General features: G+C 44.8%; 1 protein-coding gene across 1 annotated transcript in view; it reads right to left on the bottom strand.

Moving 5' to 3' along the window:
• Positions 1 to 26189, bottom strand: part of CTIF (cap binding complex dependent translation initiation factor) — a 145485-nt gene that overhangs the window by 84079 nt on the left and 35217 nt on the right. Inside the window, exons 5-8 of the mRNA XM_075269003.1 lie at positions 21135 to 21208; positions 19485 to 19589; positions 18061 to 18139; positions 60 to 136 (exon numbers count right to left, since the gene is read on the bottom strand). Coding sequence (XP_075125104.1) covers positions 60 to 136; positions 18061 to 18139; positions 19485 to 19589; positions 21135 to 21208 — 335 coding nt within the window. The remainder of the gene's footprint in view (positions 1 to 59; positions 137 to 18060; positions 18140 to 19484; positions 19590 to 21134; positions 21209 to 26189) is intronic.

The raw sequence follows: 26189 nt of genomic DNA, 5'->3' as shown, positions 1-26189 counted from the left end.
AATTCCAAAGCAATAATACAGACCTGAGTGATACATTGTATATATAACGGCGTTCTTACCTCCGATCGTTTCTTTTCCTTCGGAATAGTTTTTTGGTGTGTGCTATCTCTGCTTCGTGGGGCAGTGGGTGATATCCCTGCAGACAAAAGAAAGAGGGGGGGTTAATTTCCTGAAATAAAACATCCCAAAAAAAAACCTAGTTCACAAGAGTCGTCACCCAGCTTTTCTGGACACAGAGAACATAATAACTGCCACCCAGCTTTACCAGAAACTGTTGAAAACAATCCCGGAACAATGGCAGAAGGAAAGTATTGTAATAGGAAGAGGAAGGAATACGGCGACACAATGTTAACCTTTCAAAGCAGTAGAATACATCGCCAAGGCCAGAGCGCCGCGCGTTCTATAGTAAGAGGGGGGGAGTGAGGTCCTCCTTTCTATAGCTATCCCTATTAGAGGTAAGCTTTTTGTATGGTCGCCATATACTCTGTAGTTTCCGATGCACCTCAAGGTCCCTCCATTCTATGCAGATATATTGTGAAGACAGCGTCGCCGTAAATGCCTACACATTGTACGGCGACATTGTTCTACTAAGCGGAGATCAGGGAAGAGTACAGGCCGCACAATACATCACAAGCGTCAGACAGAAGCAAATACAGCCCTGCACCCTCGTAAGACAGCTGCTCTGAAACCAGCGTTGTACAAAGTGGTTTTTGGGGAACCGTCATGGGGTTTGCAGAGACGCCAGAATGCAAAAAGATGTAGAACTGGTGGCATTTTCTGTACTCAAGTGGCAAACTCTGGTATTACACTGTGTGGGCACACCAATGGGATATGCGGAGGGCGCTATGGTGTCATTATACTGGGTTTGTGGTGGGTAATATACTGTGAACACAGAACTAAAAGGGCATTTTACTATGTGGAGGCCACTAAGAGGCAAATATACTGTGTGGGAGAACGAAGGTGGCATTATACTGTGTGGGGGATATATTGGGGAATTATACTTTGTAGGGCACCATACGTAGGGCACTAAGAACAGCTTCAACACTAGGAGGGCACTACTGTATGGGGGCCCAAAGGGACTGGGGTATGTCTTAACACATGTGACTACCAGACGTGTGTAACTCCGATCTTCATGTGATGGCAGACACAGGTCAATTGGACCGTTACTAAAAATAGCGGGGTACCTCTGCCCTAAAGAACACACAGTCAATTCCATATAACCACCTTTATTTACATAGTCCCATCACACTCCATAAGGTACGAGTGGATGATGGAAATTCATCTGATTGCCCGGGGTAGAACATTCCAGGGGACAAGCGCAGCGCAAGAAAAGATCAGATTTTGGAAGATTACGGTTAATCTTCGAATGGTTGGTCAAATGTAGACCATGAGTAGAGTGCCATATAAAAACAGGAGAAAATTTAGGGAAGAGCGGAGAGCGTGGTGGGTGAGAGTTATACATTCATATGACATTCAATGGGGAAAGGGCACGGGTGGAGGCATAGGTGTAGAGGTTGGACAGAAAGATGAGCCGAGGAGTCCGAGTTCGGGTCCCCAGTCTTTATAGTATGAGCCCGTCAGCCAATCAGTGGCCAATCCCCAATCCTCTGTTTGAGCAGAACATCACTACTCAGTCACTGATTGGCCGAGATGCTCCTGTGCTGGTCAAAGGTCAAGAAGACCGTGGATCCAAATGAAGACTCCCTAATACATCCCTATCCGTACTCTTATTTTAGGCCTTTCTAGGGGTTAAAAAAAAAAATTAACTGGAACACCCCTTTAAAGGGATTCTACCACTAAAACACATTTTTTTCTAGTTACCACGTCGGAATAGCCTTTAGAAAGGCTATTCGTCTCCTACCTTTAGAAGTGCTCTCTGCCGTGCCGTTCGTTCAAAATACCGGTTTGTACCGGTATGCTAATGAGTTCTCTCGCAGCGATGGGGGCGTCCCCCATCGCAGGAGCAGCGATGGGGGCGTCCCCATTGCAGCTCAAAAACCGACTGCAGCGCCGCCTCTCTGGTCTTCGGTGTCCTCCCCTTGCTTCTTCAGCGTCCTGTTGCACGCCTGCGCAGTACGCTCTGTTCGGCGAAGATTGCCGAACGTACTGCGCATGCGCGAAATTGCGGTCCCAGCCATAGTGCGGGCACTGCAATTTCGCGCATGCGCAGTACGTTCGGCAATCTTCGCCGAACAGAGCATACTGCGAAGGCCTCCGACAGGACGCTGAAGAAGCAAGGGGAGGATACGCAAGACCATAGAGGCGGCGCTGCGGTCGGTTTTCGAGCTGCAATGGGGACGCCCCCATCGCTGCGAGAGAACTCGTTAGCATACAGGTACAAACCGGTATTTTGAACGAACGGCGCGGCGGAGAGCACTTCTAAAGGTAGGAGACGAATAGCCTTTCTAAAGGCTATTCCGACGTGGTAACTAGAAAAAAATGTGTTTTAGTGGTAGAATCCCTTTAAGGGGATTTGAAGTTTCCTTGGTAAAAAGAGAAGATGTTCTTGAAGTGTAGGAGACATGAGACCAGAAATAGAGAAGAAGGAGATAATCTTAGTCAACCATAACCCCCAAGACAGAGGACACACTGCCTCAAAGTACTAGGCACTGAAATGGAGTCACCCGGTTTTGGTTAAAAGATGGCAAAAACGCAAGAAATTTTTAAAGATGTTATGGCTAAAAATGGGGAGGGCACCCCCGCTAAGTACATATATCCAAACAGACTTAGTACCTATTTAGTACTTCAGTCACTTCCAAAGCTGCATTTAATATTCTGCAGACTCCCTGTTAGTACTAAAGCTTCATGACTTGGCACAGGGGACAGGCGAGATATCAGAAGTCTTCTGAATGCAGCTTTGGATGTGATTGGAGCATACCGATACAGTTTATTAAACGATGGTAAAAGCTGTTCGCCAAGTGTGAGGACGTCAATTATCCCATAATATACTGAACTGGCATACTCCAATTGCATCCAAAGCTGCACTCGGACTTCCTGTTAGCTTTATAACGTGACATTTCCGACATCAGTGTCTGCATATGGTACGCTTTGCTGTCGCGCACTGTGGAGACAATGAGGCCGCTGAAATACGCCAACAGGAAGTCAGTAAAATTCTGAACGCAGCTTTAGATGTGACTGCAGTATAGAATGCAATCTATTATAAGATCATTAAGAGTTGCTAGAAAAAGAAAGGTTGCTCCAAACTTCCTTTAACACATTGCATTTAACACATTGCATGCACCAGTTACATCCATAGCAGTGTTCAAAACTCTATTGAGCTTTACAAGCGCCATGACTTGACACTGCTGACATCTGCTGGATCAGGCTGAGTATATAGCACGCCAAGGTATAATGTGGAGACCCTAACCAAGCAGATAGGCAGAGACAGAGTGAAATGGGGAATTCCGAACACAGCTTTGGATGTGAGTGGAGTATACATGATAGTATTACAGAATATTAAGAATTGCTCCAAACTGCAATGGCATACTCCAATCACACCCACAGCTGCATTCACAATTCTCACTTCCTTTTTTTTGCAACCTAGGCGTAGCTTTGGATGTGGATGGAGAATACCCCGCGTCCAAACTTTTGTCTTGAGAAACGCCAAAGGAGGATTTGCTGAACGCAGCCGATCATTAGGACAGGCGAGGTAATGAGAACGCAACGGGGTAAAACAAACACGAGGATCTGGAGAGTAGAAGAATTTTTTCTGGGTTCTTAAAGAAGCAGAGCCATTAATGAAGTCTCTGGGCGAGCTTTCGTCTCGCCCTCTAACGTTACAAGCACGTTGCGTCCTGACCTTTTCACCCTCGGCCCCAATTGCAAAATCCGATTTTTTTTCTCCCCCCTCCCCCTGGAGATGTTCCGAGCTAATGAAAAAGCAATTATGGTGAAGCCCTTCTAGCAGAGCTCAATGTTTTACAGATCATCCGGTGATACAAAAGAACCGTCAAATGAAGAAAAGCAACACTTACAACATGAAAGCGTCTGCTTCTCCTTACAACAAAGGCCCTTGGACGCCGGACAGAAACAGCTCATTAAAGAGGCTCGCAGCGGCCACCACCTCACTATCCCATATTCTCATTGCTTTCCCACAAATACACAGATACATTCTCCTTCATTTGAGAAAAAAAAAAAAAAAGAGGCCTCTTTAAAATTTTTAATATATCGCCAATTTCCCGCCAATCAATAGATTATCCCACTATTAAACCAGCAGTTTCCAACAGGAAATATTCATAAATACAGGTGCTATGTTATTCGATTCATCTTCTGGCGCCCCCTGCTGTTCTTTTGATTCCCTTTCAGAACGACCACTGCTGGTGGTCGCACATGCTCAGTGGCTCAATCCCTTTAAAGGGATCCTATTCATTGGATCCCCTATTTTTCTCCCTAAAATGTAGGAATAGCCTTAAGAAAGACTATTCTTCTCCTACCTTTAGATGTCTTCTCCGCGCCGGCGATCGGTAGAAATCCCTGTTTTCTTCAGTATGCAAATGAGTTCTCTCGCAGCACTGGGGGCGTACCCAATGCTGCTTGAGAACTCTCCAGCGCCGCCTCCATCTTCTTCTGGAACGGCCTCTCCCTGTGTCTTCTTCCATCCTGGGTTTCAATCTAGGCCTCGGGCCAAGCCGACTGCCCATGCCAGGTGCCACAAGAAAATGGTGGCTTACACCAGCTTACTGTGTGAGCAGCCATTTTCTTGTGGCCCAGGCATGCACAGTCGGCTCTGCCTGAGGCCTAGAAGATTGAAACCCAGGAGAGAAGACGACACAGGGACAGGGCGTTCCAGAAGAAGATGGAGGCGGCGCTGGAGAGTTCTCTCGCAGCATTGAGGACGCCCCCAGTGCTGTTTGAGCGCAGGGGACCACCCCCAGTGCTGCGAGAGAACTCATTTGCATACTGAAGAAAAGCGGGATTTCTATCGAATGGCGGCGCGGAAAAGACATCTAAAGGTAGGAGAAGAATAGCCTTCCTTAAGGCTACTCCTACGTGTTAGGGAGGAAAAAAAAAGGGTATCCAATCATAGGATCCCTTTAACAGTAGAGGTGTGATTTCTCATATTCTAGATCTGACGACTTCTCACCAGAACTGGACACGCAACGCTATGTTCACATTGGCGTTGGAGCGGTCGACTTTCGGTGCCCGGACACCGACGGACACCATTACAGACAAAAGAATGGCAGACTCATTGACTATAACGGACAACCCAGCAAAGATGTGAACGTATAGGTGAACATTTTGAAGGAGAATCAAAACAGCAGCAGGGGGCGCCATAGTGACTACATATCTACACACAGGAGTGAGTTTTGTCAACTATTTCTATTGAAAATTGTCATGTTTTATGTCACAATAAATTCCTTTAATTGTGGATTAAATTAAAATTATTTTTATTAATAACCATTAACTATAATCTGATAGGCTGCAGATCTGTGCTCGGATTGGCTCGTTTTCACCGTATACATTGAGATCTTTCAGTGAATCAGAAACGACTATAGTGGAAGGAGACTTCTCAGCGGCAACTACAACAGTGGGCAAGAAACGTGTTCTACAAAGTTGTCGTTTCCCTTCCTCAGCTCAGTAGGGGGCGACAGTGAGCCAAGTACTCCCCAACTTAACCACCAAGAGGACGCAGCTCTGATGTACGTAACCCTCTGCGGTGTTGGCGCCACCTGGCTATGCAGGATACTGATGTTGGCCCGCAGCCAGAATTTGAATTTTTAAAAAATAAAAATTTAAAATTTAAAACTAAATTTTGAAGGAGAGAAATAAATGCAATTTAAAAAAAAAAAAAAAAATTCCAGGCTCATGGCGTTCCTCCTAATCTCCATACTCGGAGCAGAGGAGATTTGCATGGAGCGATCCCGTACAGTGAGTCACGTTTCCGAAACCTGGCAATAGAAAGCTGAAAGATCTGAGTAATTGAGGAAGTTGAGCTGTGATAGTATTTGTTCCAGCTGCATATACATTAACTCTTAGGGCCACAGCTGGGAGCCGCTGCCAAGCTTCTCTATAGCGGGGACGTACACCAGATAGCCCAGGCACACCCTCCTATCCTGCGGCTGTCTAGGGGTCATCTCCAGTATTCAATATACAGTAAAAAGCATCAAGGGTTTTTTTGGTTTTTAATGAATTAATTTCCAAGAGGAACAAGAGAGGAAAGACGCAACAGAACTATAAGAGCAGATGCACTAGGATTGTTCTATTATGGGAAATACAGGCACTTACTAAAACTGGCATTCTCTTAATCATACAATGAACATACAGATTAAAAAAAATATATATATATATATATATAATTTTTTTTTTTTGAAAATCTGATTAAAGAGGAGCGTTCACTATGTCAAGCTCTTTTTCATCTTCTTATTATAGCTGCCACTCCTCCAATTCCAGCACAGTTGGATTTTTTTCTCTAACCCCCACCGTTCCCGAACAATCAGTGCAGTTAGTTTTGGTGCCTGATAAGTTAACTAGACTCCCTAGTGTCCAGTGGGTGGTGACAGACAGGAGCAGGCAAGGGGTGTCACTCAGAAATCCTGTCAGAGCTGTACAGTATCAGCCGAGCCGACTGCGCATGCCAGGTGCCACAAGAAAATGGCCGCTTACACCAGCTTACAGTGTAAGCGGCCATTTTTTTGTGGCCCGGGCATGCGCAGTCGGCTCTGCCTGAGGCCTACATTCAACGGCCACTTTATTAGGTACACCATGCTAGTAACGGGTTGGACCCCCTTTTGCCTTCAGAACTGCCTCAATTCTTCGTGGCATAGATACAACAAGGTGCTGGAAGCATTCCTCAGAGATTTTGGTCCATATTGACATGATGGCATCACACAGTTGCCGCAGATTTGTCGGCTGCACATCCATGATGCGAATCTCCCGTTCCACCACATCCCAAAGATGCTCTATTGGATTGAGATCTGGTGACTGTGGAGGCCATTGGAGTACAGTGAACTCATTGTCATTTTCTAGAAACCAGTCTGAGATGATTCCAGCTTTATGACATGGCATTGCATTATCCTGCTGAAAGTAGCCATCAGATGTTGGGTACATTGTGGTCATAAAGGGATGGACATGGTCAGCAACAATACTCAGGTAGGCTTTGGCGTTGCAACGATGCTCAATTGGTACCAAGGGGCCCAAAGAGTGCCAAGAAAATATTCCCCACACCATGACACCACCACCACCAGCCTGAACCGTTGATACAAGGCAGGATGGATCCATGCTTTCATGTTGTTGACGCCAAATTCTGACCCTACCATCCGAATGTCGCAGCAGAAATCGAGACTCATCAGACCAGGCAACGTTTTTCCAGTCTTCAATTGTCCAATTTCGATGAGCTTGTGCAAATTGTAGCCTCAGTTTCCTGTTCTTAGCTGAAAGGAGTGGCATCCGGTGAGGTCTTCTGCTGCTGTAGCCCATCTGCCTCAAAGTTGGACGTACTGTGCGGCGTTCAGAGATGCTCTTCTGGCTACCTTGGTTGTAACGGGTGGCTATTTGAGTCACTGTTGCCTTTCTATCAGCTCGAACCAGTCTGGCCATTCTCCTCTGACCTCTGGCATCAACAACGCATTTCCGCCCACAGAACTGCCGCTCACTGGATGTTTTTTCTTTTTCGGACCATTCTCTGTAAACCCTAGAGATGGTTGTGCGTGAAAATCCCAGTAGATCAGCAGTTTCTGAAATACTCAGACCAGCCCTTCTGGCACCAACAACCATGCCACGTTCAAAGGCACTCAAATCACCTTTCTTCCCCATACTGATGCTCAGTTTGAACTGCAGGAGATTGTCTTGACCATGTCTACATGCCTAAATGCACTGAGTTGCCGCCATGTGATTGGCTGATTAGAAATTAAGTGTTAACGAGCAGTTGGACAGGTGTACCTAATAAAGTGGCCGGTGAGTGTAGAAGATTGAATCCCAGGATGGAAGAAGACTCAGGGAGAGGGCGTTCCAGAAGATGATGGAGGCATCGCTGGAGAGTTCTCTTGCAGCACTGGAGCCCGCCCCCAGTGCTGCTAGAGAACTCATTTGCATACTGAAGAAAACCGGGATTTCTACTGAACGGCGGCACAGAGAAGACATCTTAAGGTAGAAGAATAGCCTTTCTTAAGGCTATCCTATGTGTTAGGGAGAAAAAAAAGTTATCCAATGATAGGATCCCTTTAACAGTAGAGGTGTGATTTCCCATATTCTAGATCTGACAACTTCTCACCAGAACTGGACACGCAAGGCTACGTTCACATTGGTGTTGGAGAGGTCGACTTTCTGTGCCCGGACACTGACGGACCCCATTATAGACAATAGGATGGCAGACTCATTGACAACCTTGCCCTGTTCCAACTCCACCCACTTGACATTAGGGAGTCTAGTTAGCATATCAGGAACCAAAATGAAGTGCACTGATAGCTGGGGAACAGAGGGGGCTACAGAAAAAATTCTAACTGTGCTGGAATAAGTGGAGCAACAGCTATTAGAAGACACAAAGAATGGTGGAGGTGATGAAGTGGTCTTAGTAATTTGGGGTCATGAGAATACCAGCCACAAGCTGCTACAGTGCAGAGACCATACTAGAATAGTGATTATACAGAGGACAGAATCTTTACAATGGAGACCTCAGGAGTCGGCAGTGTTGAAAGTTTATGCAACTGGAGCATTTCTATTAAGCAGGTGAATATAATTTTAGGGAGGTATACACTGCCACATTAGCATTTCAGCACCTGTCACTGAGACGTCCAGCACTGAGTGAACTCTCTCACATGATAGACCCGCACAGTGGCCTGACAATAGCAGGAAGAGGGTGGACAAGGGAGTTTCACACTGCTGACCCCAGTATTGTTCGCCGTCCTAGAGCAAGCTTCCTCGCCACGCGCTGCCTCGCCGGCTAAAAGTCATACCGTGTCACATTGTTTGGTGGTGTAGAGTCGGTGGAGTAGAGAGTCATTCATAAATACCTGCGCCTCATCACGTACGCGGCGGCGAGGAAGGATAACAAAGCAGATTTCTCAGGTCTTTTATTAATTGTTCCAAATAGTGGAATTTGGCAAATGGTCTGAAGTGGCCAGAAATTCCTGACTTCTGAGACAAGGCGAAGGAACGGGGACGGAGACAGGTCAAGGGATACAAATATTATATATATATATATATATATATATATATATATATATATATTTTTTTTTTAAAGACAAATATCTCTAATATATCTATGTGGTGTTAACATACACATTATGGATACATATATATACACACACACATATATTATTTAAGTTTTCCGGGATATTTCTTGTTTTTCTTCTATCAAATTGGTGGGGTTCCAACACCCAAACCCCTCACCGATCAGCTGATGAAAGGGGGCTGCAGCATGCTGGCCTCTGCTCTGCTTACCTAGCACAGCGCCATATGTTGTACAGTGGCTGGGCATGGTATTGCAGCTCAGCCCCATTCACTTGAAAAGGACCGATTTGTAAACATGCCTTTAAAGTGGTTTAAACAAGCAGCTGATCAGCAGCAGTTCAGAGTGTCAGACCCCCAAAAGATAGGAGGGACAGGTTACCAATATAAAGGGCATTATATTAATCCTAGGGTGGAGTACGGCACCCTTAAATATTGGCTCCTAATAATTGTAGCCCATCTCTGGCTGCCTGGGCTATAGGGTCTATGATGTCTGTGTACGTCCTTATAGGATTCATGCAAATTAGAACTAATTTCCACTATCGATAGGGAGAGCAGCAACCTTTGTTACTCCAGCTGGTGTGAGACTACAAGTCCCAGCATGCATACTTGCGCTGCTCTTCTTGGAGGAACCCAAAAAAGTGAATGCAGTATTCTGGGTGTTGCAGTTCCACAGGCGCTGGAGAGTCGAAATCTGCCAATCCCTGGAGTAGGGGGAGAACTTCATGATTGGTGGGGGTCTGATGGATTAGACTCATACTGATTTGAGAATGGTGGTCCAGCCCCCCGCCCTTATGGAGCAGCAGGATCAGTAAGCAAAGAGCTGCTCTAGTGGAGTCTGAGCGGTCACTCATGAGGTCATGCCCTACTCCATAGATAGAGATACCTCCTAAAGTTGGAACAATCTCTTTAGTGGACTAGGTGAAGTAAAGCATGCAGTCCAATGCAGATACGGTTGTGCCCATTTAGTGCTGCCTACGGGCACGTTCCACAGGCAGCCCACTCGGGATTAAATGACTGCCCATACAAGATGCAGGGAGCTGTCTGTCTATCTGCTGCTCTCACATTCACTAGGTCACGTTCTATATTAAACCTTTTACCTGGCGGCAGCAGACAGGAAGCTGGCGGTGTAAAGAGATCCCAGTCTCTTACATTGTGACTATTAATAAAGCGGAGCGGAAACGATGCGAGGGGACTGCGAGGACTTTCCTAGCACTCTTAAGAAGCAGGAAATGCTCCGCTGCATTATTTCCTCTGGCCGGCTCGGAGTGTTTGATTGAATTGGAAAAATAAAGGTTTCTCAGGATAGATAAAACTCTGGATTTATTTCCCATAGACACAAACATAGAGGGGAGGGGGTAAGAGGGGTCTCTGGGCGCCAGCGACAATGGGAAGCCTGAAGAATCTGGTAGATAGGGAGCTGAATGAGGACGAGCGCGCAATAGTCTGGGAAAAAGAAACAATAACACACATTAAGGAGACGGACTTTACTGAATGGAGACAGAATTAAACCCTGGACGGGGAAGTATACTGTAACTATAAAGTGTATAAGTCATCCTGGCGCGCAGGAAGCAGGAATGTACCATTATTAGAGCGCGGGGCGCCTATAGCATCCAGAATAAAAGATAAACTGTACCAATACAATACCAAAATATAATATCACAAAAATATACTCAGAATCTGATCATGTACATAACAGGAAGCATTATAGTAGTTATATTCTTGTATATAGGGGGCAGTATTATAGTAGTTATATTCTTGTACATAGGAGTAGTATTATAGTAGTTATATTCTTGTATATAGGGGGCAGTATTATAGTAGTTATATTCTTGTACATAGGAGCAGTATTATAGTAGTTATATTCTTGTATATAGGGGGCAGTATTATAGTAGTTATATTCTTGTACATAGGAGTAGTATTATAGTAGTTATATTCTTGTACATAGGAGTAGTATTATAGTAGTTATATTCTTATACATAGGAGGTAGTATTATAGTAGTTATATATTCTTGTACATAGGGGGTAGTATTATAGTAGTTATAGTCTTGTACATAGGAGGTAGTATTATAGTAGTTATATTCTTGTACATAGGAGCAGTATTATAGTAGTTATATTCTTGTACATAGGAGCAGTATAATAGTAGTTATATTCTTGTACATAGGAGGTAGTATTATAGTAGTTATATTCTTGTACATAGGAGCAGTATTATAGTAGTTATATTCTTGTACATAGGAGCAGTATAATAGTAGTTATATTCTTGTACATAGGAGGTAGTATTATAGTAGTTATATTCTTGTACATAGGAGCAGTATTATAGTAGTTATATTCTTGTACATAGGAGCAGTATAATAGTAGTTATATTCTTGTACATAGGAGGTAGTATTATAGTAGTTATATTCTTGTACATAGGAGCAGTATTATAGTAGTTATATTCTTGTACATAGGAGCAGTATAATAGTAGTTATATTCTTGTACATAGGAGGTAGTATTATAGTAGTTATATTCTTGTACATAGGAGCAGTATTATAGTAGTTATATTCTTGTACATAGGAGCAGTATTATAGTAGTTATATTCTTGTACATAGGGGGCAGTATTATAGTAGTTATATTCTTGTACATAGGAGCAGTATTATAGTAGTTATATTCTTGTACATAGGAGCAGTATTATAGTAGTTATATTCTTGTACATAGGAGCAGTATAATAGTAGTTATATTCTTGTACATAGGAGCAGTATTATAGTAGTTATATTCTTGTACATAGGAGCAGTATAATAGTAGTTATATTCTTGTACATAGGAGGTAGTATTATAGTAGTTATATTCTTGTACATAGGAGCAGTATTATAGTAGTTATATTCTTGTACATAGGAGCAGTATAATAGTAGTTATATTCTTGTACATAGGAGGTAGTATCATAGTAGTTATATTCTTGTACATAGGAGCAGTATTATAGTAGTTATATTCTTGTACATAGGAGCAGTATTATAGTAGTTATATTCTTGTACATAGGGGGCAGTATTATAGTAGTTATATTCTTGTACATAGGAGCAGTATTATAGTAGTTATATTCTTGTACATAGGAGTAGTATTATAGTAGTTATATTCTTGTACATAGGAGCAGTATTATAGTAGTTATATTCTTGTACATAGGAGCAGTATTATAGTAGTTATATTCTTGTACATAGGAGCAGTATTATAGTAGTTATATTCTTGTACATAGGAGCAGTATAATAGTAGTTATATTCTTGTACATAGGAGGTAGTATTATAGTAGTTATATTCTTGTACATAGGAGCAGTATTATAGTAGTTATATTCTTGTACATAGGAGCAGTATTATAGTAGTTATATTCTTGTACATAGGGGGCAGTATTATAGTAGTTATATTCTTGTACATAGGAGCAGTATTATAGTAGTTATATTCTTGTACATAAGAGAAGTATTATAGTAGTTATATTCTTGTACATAGGAGCAGTATTATAGTAGTAATATAGAAGCAGTATTATGGGAAGTAGCTTGAATTTGCTATTTAAGAAAACAAGATGCTGACTGCTGAATATGAGTGGTCCAGAAAGTAGAATAGCTCCATGTTCACCCAGTAATAATGAGGTCAGAGCCTCCCAAGTCCTTCTTAGCTACGCTGACTGCAGTGTCTTGATCTGCTGAAATGTAATGAAGCCTTGAGTAAACATCTCGCTCACTTTAGCGTCTTTAGAGGTTAGAAGAAGTGTTTCCTGTCTACTGATACATTGAACACACAATACATGTCAATCATGGGTCACTTCCACTGCTGTCAGCCCATAGAGAAAACTGAAGAGCTGGGTCTAAGATCTATCCGAGGTGCTGACATCCCAGTGGAGACATCACCTGGTAGAACAACACAGTCGTATAAACCATGTATAAATGCAATATACAAGGGAGCGCATGATGTATATTGTATATCGCAGCTTTCTCATGAAAACTAACTCATGTTGGATTATCAGATACCGGATAAAAGGAATTTAAGCTTCAGTTCATCCAGCTCTACCTCCAATGTAATCCGATGGTATAAATGGGTTTTCCAGGGGTTGTAAAACTGATGAGATAGTCTCCCAGGAAGCTGCGTTTGTACAGCTCAGTCCCATTCAAGTAAATGCAGTACCTATTACTGCCACTATGAGATGCAGGGCACTGTGCCTGTCAGACAGACACAGCTGAGAGAGGAATAAAGCTGGGGCAAGTTATTTGCCTAGAGGGTCAGTCCCCTTCAAGCAAGTGTGTAAACGGAGCCTGGTGCTTAGTCTCTGGTTGGGGGGACAGCTTGCTGTAACAGAAACCTACTCCACCTTCGTGTTTGCCATGGACAATGTAAGGAGGAAGTGGCTAATTTTTTTTGGCTCAGTGTCCCTTTAAGTAAATGTCCCTTATTGTTCAACAGGCAGTATACGGGGACACCGGCCATATATCATATATAGCTTGGAAGAACATCACAGCTCCCAGGAAAAGTATCCTGTGCGAGTTACTGGAGATCTCACTGCGATTCCTGGAGAGAAATACACAGCGCTTGTACATCTTAGATTTTCCTGGGCTCGCTCCTCAGACCTCTTCCCGGGGTCATCTTAGGTCTGTAATGTTGATCTTACAACAGGAGCCTGGATGAACCTTCACCAAACAGTCTCGCAGTCTTCAAGAAATACATCCGGAATATTTACATTTCAGTTCAATTACGGAAAAAAGAAAAAAAAAAAGTTCGGTTTTTCCTGTTTAACTCTTTACACCCATGAATGCAAAATTACGTATGGTAAAGGTCCCGTCTCACTCGAGGTCCTCTTCACGCCATGAGTATATATTTTGATTATACATGTGTCATCCCTCTGTTATTCCTCCTGGAAATGTAGGAATATATTGACTTCTTGGAATTTTCAATAAGTCTCGCATGACTGCTGACAGTGCAAGGGATACGCCCCTTTGACCAAGAGAATGATGAAATCCATTTACTGACATATACCTGGGAGGAATCGGAGGATCGGCACACACAATTGTAGGAAAATAGGTTTCAGAATTGTTATTTTAAAGGGAAATATGAGACATGTCAGGAGAGATGACAGATCCCTTTTACTTTGTTATATCTGTCCCTGGGAAAGCTGGGTGAAAACCAAGGGTTACATTCTCCACAGTGTTACCCAATTTTACCATTTTCCAAATAGTAAATGTGTCTGAAGAGGAGCAGAGGGCAAGGACCCGGCCGCCGACAGGAGCAGAGGGCAAGGGCCCGGCCGCCGACAGGAGCAGAGGGCAAGGGCCCGGCCGCCGACAGGAGCAGAGGGCAAGGGCCCGGCCGCCGACAGGAGCAGAGGGCAAGGGCCCGGCCGCCGACAGGAGCAGAGGGCAAGGGCCCGGCCGCCGACAGGAGCAGAGGGCAAGGGCCCGGCCGCCGACAGGAGCAGAGGGCAAAGGCCCGGCCGCCGACAGGAGCAGAGGGCAAGGGCCCGGCCGCCGACAGGAGCAGAGGGCAAGGACCCGGCCGCCGACAGGAGCAGAGGGCAAGGACCCGGCCGCCGACAGGAGCAGAGGGCAAGGGCCCGGCCGCCGACAGGAGCAGAGGACCTGCCACTTACTTACTAAGCACTATTTGGAAGTTTGGGAAAGTAATGACCCAGCTTTCTCAGAAAAAGAAAAGTTCACAAACAGCTAGTCATGGGTCCAGGGCTTCCATGTTCTAGGGAACTGTATATTTTAGGAAGGAAATGTTTGTTCATTAGAGTAAGTAATCCCCTGCCAGGCCTAGAACAGATTAAGGGTTCAGCGAAATGCCCATTAAAACTGATTGGCGTGGCGGCAGTCATCACTCGGTCACACTTTGTTACAGGAGACCCTCCAGCGCCCTCGTTACTTTATGGCCCGGTCATAACAGAACTGGTTGTGACTCCTCGGTGATCATATGATCTCTGGGACAATACCCGAGCAATGCTGGTGCCAAGATGTCTGCGATTTTCTGGCTTGGGACGCTTGTTGTTCGGACACTTGAACTCTGTTTACAGTGTAGATGTAGCTTTGCTGTTACGTGTTACGAGCCAAAAATAGCGGACCTTGCAACGTGGAAAATGTGAGATTACAGAACTCTGTTGCTTCCTCTGTGCATAATTCACCGCTTCATGCCAGCTGGAAAATAGGAGCCGCAGACGGTCTATTGGCGCCTCCTAGTGTCCAGGCGGGAATAAAATGTACTGGTAAGTTCTGCAATATGGGCCCCAGTACATTAACTGCTATGTTTAATGGGAATGTATCAAAAATAGGACAATTTTTAACCAATTTTTTTATGTGTTTGGAATTTTTGACAATATTTAATTTTCCATGTTACTATCTATATAAAAAATAAAAAAAATTGAACCCTCCAATTTTCACTCTGACCACAAAGCCTAATAATAGACGGACACTTACCATCGGTCTGTGTTATAACCATTGGCCCCCCAACATCTCTCACAAGGATACGACAATTATCCCCAAAACAGCTAAATTTAAGAGGGGTCTCTGACTCAGCTTAGACACCTTTCAGGGTTCTTTTGCAGGTTGGACACCGACTTACCAGGTAGTTACCTATAGGTGGCACTAGAGAGGCACTATTACATCTGGTTTGCATATTTTTCCCATGGATCATTGCCTGTCGGACTGCCTCCATAGGCTGGATCTCCTCAATGAGAACCAGCGCCCCCAAAGGTTAGGAGTTACATTACCAATTGTACTGTTTCCTATAGATAAGCAGCATCACAAGTCTGGCAGCCATATTGAAATAATCTTGTGCGGCCGGGGCCAATGAGCACATGTACGGAGGGGATACAAGCAGTGTCAGGCCTATGGACAGAATAGGGATTTATACTACGTAAATAACCCACCACAGCTCTCCATTCCAATTCAGTTCCGACGACAGCGCTCCTCGACCTGTGTATAACCTAGAATTGCTCATCCGTATCTGTTTGATTTATGAACGCAATTCCACAAACGCAGTGAAGACTGACACAAACAGTTTCAAAGCGTGAGGGAATGTGACACCTACAAACAGTATGGCAATGAGATGATGTCTGTAAGGGTATGGTCCAATCTGATCACTTTCATGAATCCTACTGGTCTATGTGGACAAAGAGAGATAGAAGATTCTAGAATTTATTTGCAGGCTGATGAGAGGAGGTGACACCAGGGACCTGCCTGAGCGCGCGCGTCCTCCATGGTCTGCACTAAATGACAGGGATGTGCGACTCTGCTATCTTTAGAGCTGCTGGAAAGCAATGATATAATTTTCTAGCTGCGCTGCTGACAGACGAGATGAGAGCTGGACCCGGATAACAGGACCCTGGATGTGCGTAGGACGAGCGCTGACAGTCGCCTCAACCCCCCCTCCCCCAATGCTGACACCAGGAAAACATACACGGTTATAGACAAGGCATGGACAACAAGAAGATGGGAAGAGGAGGAAAAAAGTCCTTGTGTCATGAGTTGGAGCCTAAGACCTCAAAATCCGCCCCCTCACAATGGAGATCTAGGTCTGTCTCATTCACGTGCCCAGGGTCTTCGCTTTTTGTGCCCATATTGCCACTGTGGCCGATATGGGCCAGTCTTCAGCGGTGAACCCAGGCGCAAGAATGTGACTGGTGATGAAGCCTTGCGCCCATCTGCGAAATATATTGGCATACATAATAATAACTCTGCACATGAGGAAATAAATACAAAACAATTCCCTAATGTACTTGTATTACAGGAATCGCATGTATCCCATACCAGCCACTGCAGTCCAAAAAAGTAACCATTTCTGAAGTATCCACCAGATGGCGCTAAACACCACAGAAAAAAGCTGTAGGGGTCAGGACAATAGTCTGCAGTGTCTCGGGGGGGGGGGGGGGGGGGGTACGCCATGCACTCTTAGGGTCTCTGGGGTGGGGGTGGACCAATGCTGTGGAAGTGATGGCTCTAGTCAGTGTTCAGCCTCTGAGTTTTCTGACCGCGCCACTTGAGATCGGGGCGCAGAATCTGTTACATGATGGACACCGCAGGGACATCGGGGGTCTCAGTCTGAACTTTTTTTTCCCCCACAATGTATGGTTTATGTTTCCATAGGAGTAAGAGAGTAAGCAAGATGGCCACGTCACCCCAGCACTGAGGAGTGCTGATCTAGGTACTTAAAGGGGTTGTCCAGGACTTTTTAATTGATGACCCATTGTTAGGATCAGTCATCAATTATAGATTTGTGGGGTAGTCGACACCCGGGACCCACGTGGATCAGCTGTTTGAAGCAGTAGTGACCCTCTCTGATCCCCGCTTCTGTTTCACAGACCATATGGCGTCTCATTGATGGGTCACATGGCCTGATTGCCGATACCAAACACAGCCACTGTATGCCGCTGTGCTTGGTAAGTAGCGAAGAACCTGCAGACGCCTCAAGATCCTCAAGGCACCGCAGCCCGATCTTACAGCAGCTTGGTCGGGGGCCTGGGTGTTGAAGCCTTGACAATCGTTAACTAATGAGCCCTCTCCAGGACAGCTCATCAATTATTTAGCTTGGAAACCCCTTTAATCACGGTCCAGGGTACACATAACACAGAACGCCAAGTTTCAGAGGACGGATCGCTCTCCTGACATATCTGCTTTAGTCACTATATGAAATAACTATTCTATGTCGTCATTTCTTACAACTTTGCTTTGTGCTTTTCCTCTGTTGTTCCTTCTGGAAATGTATTACTCTTTCCCTAATCAATAGGATGTGTCCCTGCACTGTCTCATTGTCAGCACGGACAGGACAGTGTCAGACTACGTCGAGGAAAATCCAAGAAAGTGGTATCACCCAGCGGTCAATATACTCACACACTTCCAAGAGGTACAACAGAGGAACAAGTCCAAAGGAAGTATCCTCTATGTCAGGAGACCTTACCTGCCATGTGGGTAGGACTTTCTCTATGTCATTCAGGTTGATCTCGTCGCCTCCATCTTCACATTTTCCTTTACCAAATCTGAAAAAACATAAGATGAATCAGTCGTATAGCAGCAAGGGACAGGAGGAACGAATATCGGGTCTTTCCATTAACTAAAAACTGGGGACACCAAAGCAGGGAATAAACCCAGAGGACACATGTAATAATAGGGGGTCCTGTGGTCTTTCCATAACCCAGAAAAAAACAGAGGGGGCCAAGAAGGAACGGTCACCTCCATTCAGTCTAAACATAGGAGAAGGGGTAGGATACATTTATGGCATAACCAAGTTTCCAAACCTCTTTAAAATGACCTTTAACCACTTCCAGACCGCCCATAGACTATAAACGTCCGGATAGTGGTTGCCTTGTTCTGACAGGACGTAACGGTACGTCCAATCAGAACACAGCAGCTACACGAGATCGTGCAGCTGCTGGTACTGGGAGCCAGCTGTAACTTCAGCCGGAGCTCCCAGAGAGATGGCAGGGAAGGTTTATTCCCATCCCTACCTTCTCGATTGCTGTGTATACAGCGCTCAATGAGCGCTGTATACACGGCTATGGGCGCCGCCAAGATGCGGCCACCCTCTGAACCCGGCGGTCACGTGATCCACCGGGATCAGTGTCTTACAAGAGCTGCTGGGACCTACAGGACCCAGATCAGCTCTGTATACTGTGTATACAGCGTGCAGGAGGCTGGATTCCTCCTGCAACTGGGGCTAAATGTAGCAGTCCGAGTTGCAGGGGAAATCAGCCTATAATACAAAAAAAAAAAGTGATCAGATGTCCCCAAAGGTCTCTTATAACCTTATGGGGACACAATCTGGGAAAAAAAAAAAAATATATATATATATATATATATATATATATATATATATATATATATATATATATATATATAAAAAAAAAAGTTTTAAAAAAATTTAAATAAAATAATTTAAAGATAAGTAAAATAATACAGCAATAAAATACAAGTATTAAAGGTTATAGCCCCACCCCCGACAACACCATACAAAATAAAAATTACTGTAACGGAGAGGAAAAACTTTTATAAAATTTTTCAGTGACACTGTTTTATTAAATAAAAGAAAAATAAAAAAAACACGAAAAGTGAAAACCAGACACAATTTCCCTCCTATTTTGTTTATATTTTTCCCGGATATAAAAAAAAAAATTAAAACACATTTCGAAAATAAAAAAAAAAAACATAAAAATAAAGCCCTATGTGTCCCCGAAAAAAGACGCAAAAATTAGTTGACTGAGACATACGAGAAAAACGTTACAGCTCTCAAAACTGCACAAACAAAATAAACCGAAAATGTGTCTGGTCCTGGAGCACAAATTGGCCTGGTACTGAAGTGGTTAAGAAATAAGCCAAAACACTTACCCTTCTCTATCTATCTGAGGGAGGGGATGTTTTGGGGGGTTGCGGAGCTTCCGATGAAACTGGGTAAAATCCAGCTTTTCTGGCTGTAAGTCCCATGTCGCCCCACTAAAAAGAAGAAGAGAAGAAAACAATTCACATTTATATTGAACTCTAATCCATATTACAGCAATTAAAGGGTTATTAAGTTTCTGGGGGAAAGGGGAGTCTTTTAGGAGTCGGACCCTCACAGATCACCTGTCGCTGTACAAACTATAGTCCATTGAAGTCTATGAGGCATAACCACCGATAATGTTTACATACAAGGATCCCACTGATCACTGACCCCTACATACACAGTATTATTCCCCATAGTGGCCCCTGCGCACAGTATTATGCCCCATAGTGGCCCCTGCACACAGTATTATGCCCCATAGTGGCCCCTGCACACAGTATTATGCCCCATAGTGGCCCCTGCACACAGTATTATGTCCCATAGTGGCCCCTGCGCACACACAGTATTATGCCCCATAGTGGCCCCTGCACACAGTATTATGTACCATAGTGGCCCCTGCACACAGTATTATGCCCCATAGTGGCCCCTGCACACACACAGTATTATGTCCCATAGTGGCCCCTGCACACACTATTATGCCCCATAGTGGCCCCTGCACAGAGTATTATGTCCCATAGTGGCCCCTGCACACACAGTATTATGCCCCATAGTGGCCCCTGCACACAGTATTATGCCCCATAGTGGCCCCTGCACACACAGTATTATCCCCCATAGTGGCCCCTGCACACACTATTATGCCCCATAGTGGCCCCTGCACACAGTATTATGTCCCATAGTGGCCCCTGCACACAGTATTATGCCCCATAGTGGCCCCTGCACACAGTATTATGCCCCATAGTGGCCCCTGCACACAGTATTATGCCCCATAGTGGCCCCTGCACACAGTATTATGCCCCATAGTGGCCCCTGCACACAGTATTATCCGCCATAGTGGCCCCTGCACACAGTATTATGCCCCATAGTGGCCCCTGCACACAGTATTATGCCCCATAGTGGCCCCGGCACACAGTATTATGCCCCATATTGGCCCCAGTACACAGTATTATATCCCATAATGGCCCCTGCACACAGTATTATCCCCCATAGTGGCCCTGCACACAGTATTATGCCCCATAGTGGCCCCTGCACACAGTATTATGCCCCATAGTGGCCCCTGCACACAGTATTATGCCCCATAGTGGCCCCGGCACACAGTATTATGCCCCATAGTGGCCCCAGTACACAGTATTATATCCCATAATGGCCCCTGCACACAGTATTATCCCCCATAGTGGCCCCTGTACACAGTATTATGCTCCACTTATGGACTCATGAACAATTATTATACTCCGGGGTCTTTTCAGAGTATAATAGTGCTTGTGGGGCCCGCGGCCTGGTAGATATGCCCCTGTCTGTGAACCATATGCAGGCATCAAAAGAGCCACATCTGTCTCGCGAGCCATAGGTTCCTGACCCCTGCCCTAAAGGGAAACCTTTTATCAGTGTAGTAGGAATTGGGGGTAGTAAAATCTCCAATCTATGGTCAATACCCTTAAAGTAAAAAATTGAAAACAAAGCAGACAATAAGTTAGGATAAGAGGGCAGAACATTGATCTTACCTTATAGAATCGAATGTGCTCGCTGCCCAAATCTCTGTGCCAAGCATGTCGAGGGCGCCATCCTTGTTACCGTTCTATAGGGAGGAGAAAAAACATGACAATTATTTCCAAAGAGCCCAAATCTGCAGAACATCATAAACCATTCATGGACAAATGCAGGGTTGTTCATATAAGGTGGAGAAGATTCAGCAAGAAGATGCAATACTCTGGTGCAGTTGTGACCTGCTGACACTAGGTGGAGCTCTGTCCTTGCTTACAAACCCCACCTCTGGTACTATACGCGCTGGTCGTCGCATGCCCCGAGGATAGAAGCTTTATTAAACATGGCTGCTCACCGGCAGCTCAGGCTCTAAATTACAACATTAATTAACAGAGTGACTTTATTGTCTCATTGATCGGCACAGCACTGCTACATCAGCACAGGGCGAGCCTGATCCCTCCGCCCACTGAGCCCTGGCACGCTCAACCCGAATCTATACAGGATGACCATGCAGGCTAGAAGATAAAAATCATCCATAGGTGACTGTAAACGCTAGACATAACCACCAGGCGAGTGGGAATGTAAATCTAAGCAAATACAACAATTACAGCTGCAGTGTAAAGCATGGAGGAGAGGAGGATAAGCATCCTGAGCAAATGATGGGATAGAAGGACATTGGGCGGCCACAGCTACCCATTAGACAGCACAGCGAAGCAGTGAATGCAGATGTGTCCTGATTTTAGAGAGCGAAAACCAGTCAATACGAAGGATAATCCATAGATAAGATATGGGATAGTGCTGCTGGATACATGGAAGTGCTCAGGACCGTGCACCGAGGGGTCTTGTCTTTGCCTAATGCCCCTCGCTTTCTACAGGTTATCAAATGGTGTGGGGGAAGGGCACTAACAACCAAACGTATAGAGTATACATGTATATCATCATCTATCTTACAGTGTAATTAAATATTCTGACAACATTTGATTTCTGGCAGAATTTGTGTCATTAATCCACTTTGTAATATGCTTTATTAACAAATGTTGCCTCCTTTCTGTGAAATCCTCCATCACTTTATTCTTCTCCTGTATTGAGAGCTGCTCCCACCTCTCACTGAATGTTACTGTGTAGACAGAATCTTTCATATGACACCAAAAGCAAGATTCTACGTTTTATAATGTCCGATCTTAATTGATTGAAGTGACCCCTAGAGATGAGCGAACACTGTTGGGATCAGCCGATCCGAACAGCACGCTCCCATAGAAATGAATGGAAGCACCTGGCACGCAGACTTTGCCGGCAGCCGGCCGCTTAACCCCCCCCCCCCCCCACGTGCCGGCCGCTTCCATTCATTTCTATGGGAGCGTGCTGTTCGGAACGGCTGTTCCGAACAGTGTTCGCTCATCTCTAGTGACCCCCCCCCCCCTTTTTTCTCTACATATTACACAGCCTCGTACACCAAACACAGTAACATTCAGTGAGAGGCAGGAACAGTTCTCAGTACGAAAACAAGGGAAAAGTGAACAACGCAGGATTTCACAGAAAGGAGACAAAATTTATAAATTACAACATTTATTACTGACAAATACTGCCAGAAAATCAGAAGTTGTCTGAAAATGTACTTGCGCTTTAAGGGTTGTCTATACTGGGTATAATTTTCAGGTCTGTCTATAAATCAGTGTTATTAGTAATGAAATGCCAAGAAGAATACCGACATGTCCCCAATACTAAACTGCGACACTGGAACAGTAATGGGGACGAACCGCACCCCACAAAAAACTACTGGTTATGCCCAAGCTTGCCGTAGTACGGATAGGTTATCAATACTGAAATATCTGGAAGAGACAATGTCACTATTTATTCATTTATGAATATTGTATCGGGCAGGGTTATGGGATCCATTAACTACACACAAGACAGGCAGCAATGCCCAGGATAGGTTGGATAGTAAATATGACTCAAGTATAGGGGCCGTTCACACGGAAACAAAGGGGGTGGATTATGGCGCGGAATCCACGTCATAATCCGCCCCCTCACAATGGTGGTCTATGGAGACCGCTCGCGATCTTTTTTCCGCTAGCGGCAACATGCGAGCTGCTCTTTCTTCAGGCGGATTCTGCGGCTCATTGAGGCAGCAACCTCCGGAGTCGGCCCATTCATTTGAGCCTACCCCGGAGGAAAAAGCCGCGACTGTTGGAAGCCGCAACAGTCGTGGCAGGTGGATTTTGGCCCAAGAGTGACGCAGCTCCCCGCCCTTCCGCTCCCCATGTCAACGGGGCTTTAAAGTACTGAGGGATCATACCTCAGCCCATGCATGCTGGCAAAGCCCAGGCTACCAATATACTAATATGCCACTTGAAATATTAAGAGGGTATCAGTTTCCCGATCAATATATTTTGCAAAACTCAGAAGTCGGTACAGTTATGGGGTAAAACCTCACCCCATAACACTTCTACTACTGACAGGCCAATCCTAGAGCAGAGGTTGCTTGTAAAGGTATCCAGTCATCATAAGCAAATGTTGGTCAACCTGACAATTTCGGTAGGGTTGTCCGGCCATCTACTGTGAATGGGACTCTCTCGAAGACAGGCATGGCCCAAACCTGCAGGAGATCACTTACTGCCTGACACCCCTGGCAGCACCTTATACCTTCTCCCCTCTTAAAGTACAAGCAAGCTAAGTGTGCATGTATATGGAGGCACCTCGAAGGGATAGCCACCAGCCAAACAAGTGTGCGACTTTAAATGTCTAGGGACCGTAAATGAACTTTCAGGGCAATACCGGCATACGCCAAATTAAAGGAATGAAAAATGGCTAAAATAAATGGGAAAAAAATGAAAACTCATTTCTTACACCTTCCTCGATTAATGGAATAATCCTTCACGGCTCCCCTGACACCTCTGCAAGAAGATTCCTGTACAATCTTCGTAGAAGCGGGTCTTGAGGTTTTCTCTACAGTCGGTGAGGGACTGCTTGTATAATTCCTTCACTTATTTAATCAAGACGCTGACATTTAATTAATATCTAATTACAGGATGGAGCAGAGCCCCCTACTGGGGAAATGAAGATTGCTAGGATTACTCCATGGAGGAGCTAAGGGGAACGGAGAAAGTTGTAATGTCTGCAGAGACGCACAAGGAAGCGGACAGCCTCATTCAGCCAATGGCTATTTCACCAGGCTTCAAAATACATGTGCACCAATAGCTATCCCTCCCAATCCTTCAAACCACATATACACTCTGCTCAGCAAAGCATGCATGTGTACTCGGCGGGGGGTTAAGTCACTGCCAGACACTTCTGAAATCCAATTCTTTCCTGTGACATCCTCATACACATTAGACCAGACCTGGGCAATGTACGGCCCGCGGGCCACATCCGGCCCTCTACCTGGTTCTGTCTGGCCCGCATAGCTTGTGGGATAAAAGTAGATACTAAATGGGAAGTCTGCTGAAGGACCTGTGATGACGTCATCACAGGTCCTTTAGCTCACTAGGATAGGCTGACTCAGTGGGCGGAGCCACACAGGACAGTGTGGTAGCTGTTACACAGAAAGAGCAAGCTGCAGACAATGAAGATGTAGGGGGCAGTTAAAATGAAGGCAGATGGAGGGGAACATTAAACTGGGGGCAGATGGAGGGGAACATTAATCTAGGGGGGCAGATGGAGGGGAACATTAATCTAGGGGGGCAGATGGAGGGGAACATTAAACTGGGGGACAGATGAAGGGGAACATTAAACTGGGGGACAGATGGAGGGGGACATTAAACTGGGGCAGCTGGAGGAACACATTAAACCATGGGAGATAGCTGGAGGGGGACGTCTGCCTATATTTGCCCCCAGTTTAATGTCCCCCTCCAAATATCCCCACTGTTTAATGTCCCCTCTAGTTTCTTTTAGTTTAAACTGGGGCACCAGGAGAGGGACTTAATACTGTGGGACATTTGGAGGGGACTGTTATAATGTGGGGGTATATAATGTTAGGGTGACTGTAGGAGGATTATACTTTGTGGGGGCACATGGAAAAATGATTGAGAATGGGCGGAGTAAGCATAGAAGTGGGTGGAGCTAAATGTGTCGCTGCGCGCATAGCCCTCTAGAACAGTTTCAATTTCTCATGCGGCCCCATGGGAGAATTAATTGCCCACCCCTGCATTAGACGCTCTGCCATTCCTACTGATTCTGTGGTTTAGGTTCACTGTCTTCTAATGTACAGTCACCTACAGAGCTGTACAAAAAGGAAGCCGAGTGTGCATGTACTTGGGGGAGCTGGTAGGAATAGCTGTCGCTGAGCAAGCCTTTGGCAGACAGCCATCATAATTGTACGGGTATATAGATGTACAACTCTCTCCTGCTCTGATGTTCGGCTACAATGCATCAATTAGATTCTGTTCACATTGACTGGAACCTATCCTCCAATGTAGAAGCCTGACATAAGCTACCGTAGAATTATACTTCGCCATCGGTAAATATGCAAAAAAAAATGCAGTCATCAGTGATTAGACAAATTAAAAAAAAAAAAAAAAAAAAAACACGCGTTTTTGCATGTGCCAGGGAAGATGGTGGCCACAATGATATTTAGTCTCCAGTAGATCCTACGTTTAGACGGGATCCTTCCAGATACATAGGATACATAGAGGATCCTCCTCTAGTCAGCAAATACTGAATAGTCCCCTATTAATGTATATAGGTGAGTGAACAGCCGCTCAGAAAGTACCGTATTTTTCACACTATAAGACGCACCTAGGTTTTAGAGGAGGAAAATAGGGGAAAAAAAATTTTGAAGCAAAAAAATGGTAAAATATTTAATATATGGGAGTTGCAGTTTTGCAACAGCTGCAAGGCCACATTGACAGGTGATTCTGCTGCTGTACGGGGACGCAGAGAGTGTTTTTTTTTTGTTTTTTTTGCGGGGCCAGATGTACTTTTTAGTTCTACCATTTTGGGGAATGTCTATTGCTTAGATCACCTTTTATTTAAATCAGAGGCAAAATGGTGAGAAAAAAAAAACACGCCATTTTGAAAAATATCAGTAGACCGGGCATTTTCGGACACAGGGATTCCTAATGTGTATGTGTTTCACA

Source organism: Leptodactylus fuscus, chromosome 1 (assembly GCF_031893055.1).
Source record: "Leptodactylus fuscus isolate aLepFus1 chromosome 1, aLepFus1.hap2, whole genome shotgun sequence".
NCBI lineage: Eukaryota > Metazoa > Chordata > Amphibia > Anura > Leptodactylidae > Leptodactylus > Leptodactylus fuscus.
This window is presented reverse-complemented; position numbering and strand designations above follow the sequence as displayed.